Source organism: Hypomesus transpacificus, chromosome 10, assembly GCF_021917145.1.
Source record: "Hypomesus transpacificus isolate Combined female chromosome 10, fHypTra1, whole genome shotgun sequence".
NCBI lineage: Eukaryota > Metazoa > Chordata > Actinopteri > Osmeriformes > Osmeridae > Hypomesus > Hypomesus transpacificus.
In genome coordinates this window covers 6,376,669-6,384,876 of record NC_061069.1, presented here as the reverse complement: position 1 = coordinate 6,384,876, position 8,208 = coordinate 6,376,669, and the positions used below count along the sequence as shown (strand labels likewise).

General features: G+C 42.1%; 1 protein-coding gene across 1 annotated transcript; it reads right to left on the bottom strand.

The window, feature by feature from the left end:
• Positions 1–380: 380 nt before the first annotated feature.
• On the bottom strand, positions 381–7,741 carry phb2a (prohibitin 2a). Its single transcript, XM_047028548.1, has 10 exons — positions 7,713–7,741; positions 6,977–7,106; positions 5,593–5,677; positions 5,378–5,457; positions 4,871–5,055; positions 4,471–4,600; positions 3,980–4,083; positions 3,164–3,241; positions 2,657–2,736; positions 381–2,460 (listed from the first exon to the last, which is right to left on the bottom strand). Exons 1-10 carry the CDS (start codon positions 7,731–7,733, stop codon positions 2,442–2,444), a joined length of 912 nt encoding a protein of 303 aa, XP_046884504.1. The 5' UTR covers positions 7,734–7,741; the 3' UTR covers positions 381–2,441.
• Between the last annotated feature and the right edge of the window lie 467 nt (positions 7,742–8,208).

Genomic DNA, 8,208 nt, shown 5'->3' with positions numbered 1-8,208 from the left:
TGAGAATAGTAATTACTCTTCAAACAAAGAGAAGGGATTAAAATGTAATGGCCAAGTATGAACCTGAGGCTATAAGGTGAACTGTCATCATGTTCTGGTTCACATGTATCGGCCTGAACTGGAATTTGTAAAGTAGTTACCTCAACGGTAGTTTTTTTTTTCTTGCTTGTATGAACTTTTATCTATATGCAACTTGAATGATGAAATTTAAGTATTATTATAAAAAATCTTTATTGGAAAAGTGACCCCTATTTTTTTTATTTATATAAATGTTTCCATTTTATGCATTGTACCAGATGAATTGTACCAAAAAGATCATAAGAAACATCAAAGCTTAAAGCACTGTTTTATGACTAAAGTTGTTTAGTTAATCAGGTTGCTGGAAAATGCCAAGCTTGCATAGATGATCATTCTGAGTCAGTCAAGTTTTGCGGGTAGGTAAAAGGTCTCTAAATGAAAATGAGAAAAAAACAAGCATGAAGAACGTTTTGTGAACTAGGGCAAGATTTTCCTATTCCCCTTAGACTCTTTAATGAGGCTAACCATTAAACAGAAGCAGGGTAATCAGCCAAATCTGCTCAGCAAATCAAGTGGGCCTCTCCAACGACGAGTGGCACATATTTATCAAACCTGCTGGGAGCTCAATGTTCAGAGCCCCATGCCAGATCATCGATAATCTAGTCGTCTCCTAAAGGATACAGGAAATCAGAGTTTGACTTGATAAAGACAGTCTCTCTTGAGAAATGGATGCTGACATTACAAGGTTGCTCTGCTTAGTAATGATCTTCAGCCATGGCCCAAGCCTGATGGCAAATGATTTGTCATAAGCCTGAAGTGTGTCCCCTCCGTATTACCTTCTCTGGTGAAAAACCTGTCACAAATAGAAGAGAAAGGCCATATTCTGGATCCCTGGAGACTGCGGCATCAGCAAGGACATGCCACCAGTTCACAGCAAAGTGCACAAGTAATCTCAACATCCCATCTGTTATGAGAACATTATGACACCAGTAAAGCTGTCACCCCGGCAAGTCCTATGCAGTCAGTTCACACCCAAAACAGACAGTGTCATTGCTCGCTAATGGGCTATAGTCAGATTGCAGTCTCCCTAACAGTCTTCAGGGGGAAAACATTTAAAAGGGAAACATAGGTAAGGGAGGATTGCTTTAGAGGCACAGACAGTTGACATGTGAATGCGTTACATGGGAAGTGTAAAACTTCCCCGATAGAAAAAAGACGACATATAACTGCATTGCAGTGCGCTACAGCGACCGGGGCAGATCTAGCACTCCGACAAAGGGTGGCGGAAGATCGCCATGACTACCGGCCCAATGCTGGTCACAGTGTGAGGTTAGTGTTTCCATGGAGATGGACCAACTGAACATTAATCTGTCTTTGTTTATGTTCTGCAGAAAGAGTGATGTTGGAAGGGGAGTCCTGTGTATGTGTTTGAGTTCACTACAGTATCTCCAAGCTGCAAAAGTAACCATCCTCCTATTAGCAAATCACCCTTGATGCTCTGCAGACAAACTGAAGCCACAGAGATGAAATGACGAGGTAACCTTCCACTAGGGCATGTGAAAAGTGTTGGTATTTCTTTAACGCAAAATCAGCTGTGATTAAATATGTAACAGTCATTAGTGTGTTGGATGTTTGCATGAAAGTCAGTTAAGAGCCGGATTGGGTGTAGCGTAAGCAGGGTTATTTTATTGAATTTTGGGGGGTTTCACACCTGAATTCACATCACATCATCAATTCTCACCTCATATATAATAAAACTTTCTTCTCTGTATCATTCAAACAATACAGTCACACCTGGTTGGCTAAGGCTCAGCGTGATAAATTGGCGGGAGCCAATCCCAAACTCCTTCCCTCTCCCAACCCCCTTCACTTCATGAATATTTAAACATAGCATCCTCCCAGATGGCCAGAGGGGGGAAAAGATCTCTTTGCAATATGACCCTGCTGCTCCTGTCACCCCCCCCCCAAATGTAGCTAACTATAGATGATGTCAATTCCCTTTGTTCATAGGACAAAGTAGACCCAAATAGGTTGTTCTGTGAGACTAATTCATTCAAGGCAGGCGTGTAGTGACAACACTGATGGAGAGAAATCACTTGATTTACTGCCATTATGGTACCTTGCTTAAACCCAACAAGATTGAGGCACTGTAATAAGGAAATTAGTTCAGTTCATCTTTAAAAACCTGGCAATTATGATTGAGGTAAACCAGGCTTACTTTTGTAACATGATCCCAGAAATCAGTCCTTAACAACACAAATTGGGCCTTATTCACTGACAACATCTGGGCTGACAACCTGTAAACATGGGTCTCCCCCAGGACCTGTGTTCAGCACCACTGAAGTGAAGGAGTGAAACGTGATCTACAGAGATGGCTCAAACGTGACATGAGGAATGCATACACTCTTCAGAGATGCTTTATTTTACTTCTGCAACGTCAAACTGAAAGAGAAAGAGTGCGTTTTAGAATGATCTTTTTCTACCAACAGCGGAGGTTGTCAAAGTGCAGTTTTGCATCTATGATCATGTCTGTGAAAGATAAGGATTATATTATACCGTAAACATAATGATGAGTGCATTCTATAAAGTGTATCCATTGGATGCTGGAATATTAAAGCAAATAAATCTTTGAACTTACTTGTTGAAGCTCAAGTTATCTTGTAGGTTCAAAACCAGGCTGTCTGCACTAAGGTTCACCTTATTCTGTGATGTTGCCACCTAGTGATCAAACAGAAATATACAATATAAACTGGTTCATATGAAACCATTACAACTGAGATCACGAAGAGAGAAAGTTATATAAATGCTAGAAACTATGGCTACAACGATATGAATGGTAAGGACACTTTCAAACAAGTGCACCGGTAACTGATCTATACTACAGGTGATAATAGTAGCCTTTTATAGTATGTAAATACATTTCAGCTTAAAATGCAGAATTATTTTTAAACACACCAATCTTACAAGTCATGCGTCAACACAATACGTTTTATGCAATCATCTGTCAATATGATAAAGCCTTAACCATATTCAACAATAGTTTTTTTTCCTGTAGAGTACACGCCATAGAAATGTGCATAATGCACCATGTAGTTCTAGTGGGGTAAACAGTATTATTACTGATTTTCTCCAGCTATAGTCATACCGTCTTTGCTATGTTCTGGGCTGCCCTGATTTTCCGGAGTTTCAGGTAACCAGGGTTCTTTTTCACTGCCTCTCCCAACTGTCAAACAAAGAAACATAAAAAAAAAGTTGAAAAATACATAACATAACCTGTAGATTCCTTGCAGGTTTGACAAGACTTTGGATTCCAACTGCGAGCCTCCCACTGTCTGCATTCAAGTCCCTCAGTTGTGCAAAAGTTAAGGCAAGATTTTCCAATTCATATAATCTTCTACTGAGCATAAAGACAAAAATAACCCAGTACAGGTTTTTTGATGATGTGAGAGTGAGGTTCTGTGACAGTGATGCCTCATAGTGGTCATACTGAACACTGACCAGCTCAGATTCTGCTGCGTAAATAACAGATGGAGACCGACTGCTTTTTGAGAACACTGTGTCAATGACTGCTAGCCAATTTTCCTATCTTCTTGATCTTGCCAGAGATAGCTGTTCATACTGTAAGAAATGGTTTTAACAATTACAAAGATTTAGATAAAGATAAAGCTTTCAGACAAGGATTTAGGTTAATTGTTTTAGGACAAATTGCTACAAATAGCCACAGTTCACACAGAATGGAATCATAACTTTTGTTGTTTTCGTAAGTGACTATTGCATGTCCTTACATGCTCATTTAAATTAATCCTAATTGTCTAAAATTGAGAACTAAAACTGAAGTCCATTTACACTGTTAAAGCTAAACATATTGGTTGACTTCAGATCAAGCTGAACAGAGCCCGGGCCAGTGCAAGTACTCCGACTCCCATCACAGAGGCTGGTGAGGAGAGATGAGGGAGCTCACCATTTTGGCAGCCTGAGCTTCTCCCTCAGCTTGGATGATCTTCTGTCTCTGGTCCTGCTTGGCTTTCTCCACGTAGAACTGGGCCCTCTGCGCCTCCTGCTGGGCTGGGGGTGCAAGGACACCACAGTGCAGGTGGTAACACACACAAAACATCAGTGGTTCCCAACCCTGGTCTTAAGGGACCTCCCAACCCTGGTCTTAAGGGACCCCCCCCCCCCCCCCCCCCCCCCCCCCCCCCCCCGGGGATAACGACCCATTCATTTGAATCAGGTGTGTTGGAGGTTGGAGCAGGGAAACATCTAAAACATGCAGGACAAGGGTTCTCTGAGGACCAGGATTGGGAACCACTGCAAAACATCACCTCCCCTAACTCCCTGTGGTTTGAAGTGGTTGGGGTCTTTAAGGCCACTGACCCAATGTGTACTAACATGTTAGTGGCAGTGACAGAGGTCTAGTTAGAGTGAGTAATGTGTGTGCGTGGAAGAGCTCACCAACTTGCTTGGCCTCCACCGCAGCAGTATACTCCCTGCTGAAGCTCAGCTCGGTGATGGCCACGTCATCAAGGATGATGTTGAAGTCCTTTGCCCGCTCATAGAGCTCTCGCCTGATGAGCAGAGACACCTGTACCAGAATACATATCTCGCCATCAGTAACTGTGTCTACAAGCACTGTGTAGATGGGACTGACATCATGCACCATGGAGCCTCCCAGTACCCCTGTGTGAACAGCTATTTAACTGGCTTGATCGAAGAGATAAAAAGGGCACTTTTGACTGAAAACCTATGTGAAATGGGCATAGGCATACTGTCTAATAAAATGGCGTGTCAGTTGATGGCACGGTTCCCCATACTAGACCACATGCCTGGAGTTCCCTTCGTAGCATTGCTGTACCTGGGCTCTCTGGGTGATGAGCTGTGAGGCGTTGAACTTTGCTACCACACTCTTCAGCACCTCGTTGACGATGGAGGGCAGCACCCTCTCATCGTAGTCCTTCCCCAGCTGCTGGTACATTAAGGGCAGGTTGGAGGCCAGAGGCCAGGACAGCACACGCAGGGCGATGTTCACCATCTGCAGGTCTGGGGGGAAAACAAGGACGACAGTTGTGAGAGGCCTGTAAGTGATTGATGTTGATTATATCAAGCTGTAAGACTTAATACTGTTCTGGGGGAAATTGGTGTACATTATGTAATACAAATGTGTGGTATTTGTGGGCCTGTAAGCTAAGCGAGTTTCTACCCCAACATCAAGGAAGACATACATAAGTAAAACATGAAGTTACAATAATCTCATCAAGGACAAAGCAGTGAGAACAAAAAACACCTTCTGTGGCACACTTACAATCACCCCACAGTTCCCCCCAAAGTCTCTTTTCAAAAAAAACAACAAAGCCCAAGATACCCTTGCTTCCAGTGAGGGAAGATATCTTCCTGGGTCTTGCTCTGATGTCATAGATGATGGGATACTGAAACCATGGTATCCTGTCAACAAGAATGAAGTGTTAATTCACACAATCATGTTATTTAGCCTCTTTTATACAACCACAGCTTTGCAAGGGCTGAAACAACCTGTAAATATGGATTTAGTCATGATGGGTCATTTATGGATAGACGTACTTCAAGTGTAGCCCCTCAGCCAGTACTGTGTCCATTTGCATCCCACCAATCCGGTTGAAGATAATGGCCCTCTGGCCACCTTCCACTAAGGAAAGAGGCTCCGTGAATCTCACTTATTGAACATTCCAACTGAGTCTTGGCATATGTGTTGCGAAGGACTGATGGTTTTGCCCCCTCAGACTGTACACGTGAACAGCCCTTTCGCTGCTGTTGGGTCATGCCGTTAGTGCATGCACCCCTTATGGCTCTACGGGCACAGCCAATCGGAGTGCAGGTTTTGGGGATGCTCGCGCTGACGATACCCAGTGGCGGGAGTAGTGGACTGCCTTGTTTCTGGTGCGGACATTAGTTTATTGAGGAGAATAGAATAATGTTGTATTGTGTGCGTTCATATACATGTAAGTATTTCTGATGCTTCTTGTTATGTCTCGTTATGTCGTTATGAGTCTGTGTTTGTTAGATACGGTATTGTAGCAGTTAAATGTGTTTTCTGATGCCGAAGTGGTGGTTACTGTAGCAAGGCTATGTAACCGTTGTTAGCCAGCAAACGACATGTTTACTTGCGCTGTTTAGCGGCTGATATTCCTACGTGGAACAACAGACAGTATAGACAGTAGTGTCACTGCATTAACGTTGTTATAAGAATGTTGTAATAATATGGCTCTTATTGCTGTGAGGTATTCACTAGCAATATATGTTGAAATGCCTATTATTGTTTTATGCTAATCATCCGTTGTCTGCTGTTTCTTTACAGAACCACGTATATACACATATACACACAGGCACACACAGGCACACACACACACACGCAGAACCCATAAAGGCAAATATAAACAGCACCATTTCTCTCAACTTTACAATAAAAAACAACTTTGAATCTGTACATCATCTCCGGCATTTTCATCAGATGCACCACAGTGGCTTCTAAGCATTACTGACCAGAGAACATAGTCTCCACAATAATATGACTGTCGATGGAATCATTCACAAGGCCTACAAGAAATCTATGGGAAGGCCAATATAATGTGTCGTGCATGCTTAACATGAGCACACAGGCAGAGATGTTGATATGTCTTCACCATGTTGGTGATGTACAGTAATGAGAGTGTACTGGGTCTCAACAGGTAGTCAAACAAACACAGGAGATAAAAAGAAGGACAGGTTGACTTCTATCATAGGGTCGATTACTCTTTTGTTTCTGATACACACTCAGCATTAAAGTAGCTGAAATATATGCAGTCAGCAAACAGAAACATATACCGGTATATATAGCTAAAGGCGAAAGCACTGCTACCAAGTCCATTATTTGCCGTGAAATAGAAAACTCGAATCCCCTTTCAATACCTATAAGCAGCATGTAAGACTTAGTGGCCAGAATAGCTACCTGTGTATGTGGCTTCCTTGAAGCCATAAGCAAGAGCTCCTGCCCCAATAAGTAGTTTGACACCAAGTCCAGCACCTCTTGGACTAGAGGACATTCTGCTAGCAATCTGCCTTAGCTGCTGCAACAGACCCTATTGAGACAAAAAGTTATCCAAATCTATTTCCAGTACACAAACCAAGGCCCCAGGGTTCGAGGTGTCCCCCAGGGACACCTCGAACGCCGTATTCTATGTCACCTGAGGTAGCACTCGAGACAACATTAGTGACTTAGCTAGCTTATCAGTGACAGACGAGTTGGGTGAGTGATGATAACTAGCTAGCTACTATGACTGCCTTTTAGAACAAAATGACAACGTTAGATTTCAAGAGAGGTCCAACCATTGATTTTCTACGAGAATAGATACTTTACCTAAATTCATTCAAAGTTGTTGCTAGTTAAATTGGCTTGATTTGATAAATTAACTACATTTAAAATCGCACGTTATGCAGTTGGTTTTGGACCCAATCATATACTGAGTAATAACTAATAAGCGCCTGTTACTAGCCTACTACTGACTATAGTGTAAAGGCAGCTTTGGCAAATGTTAGCTGATGCGTGGACCCTTATAAGATAACTGTCTACTTACGACATAGACTCGTTTTATGCCATGCCAATTGACAGTGGATTTCAAACATCTATAATTTCTGCCCCCAGAAATGTATGAGACAATTAGTGTAATAGGTTAAGAAGAACTTACACCTGGATCTTTATTCGCCATGCCGTCTTCTGTTTACGAAACGTAACTTTAAGGTCGTAAGCACTTCCTGTGAGAGGAGCATGTTGGGATAGAGGGTTTTTCTCATTTTTAAACATTACGTTTCAGGTCAAATAATGCATCATACTTTGTGGGAATGCACAGCAGTATAATATTTTATAATTCGTAACCATATTATGCAGTTCCATGTCAAAATTCAGAGGACAACCCAAAGTCATATGTTTTACTCATTATGATGCTGAATTATCACATACAGTATACAGTATACATTTTAATACAGTGAAATGTAAAATAAGCCAATTCGTGGACTCATACCAGGTGGCAAATAAGCCCCACCATACCTAAATACCATTTTGTTTGAACCTATGTACTATTTTAGAACACGTATTGCTCTAGGGCTCTCAAGTATCAGGCATTCGCCGTGAGACACATTTCAACCATTTCTCACGGTCTCACGCACCTTGTATTTCTCATGCAT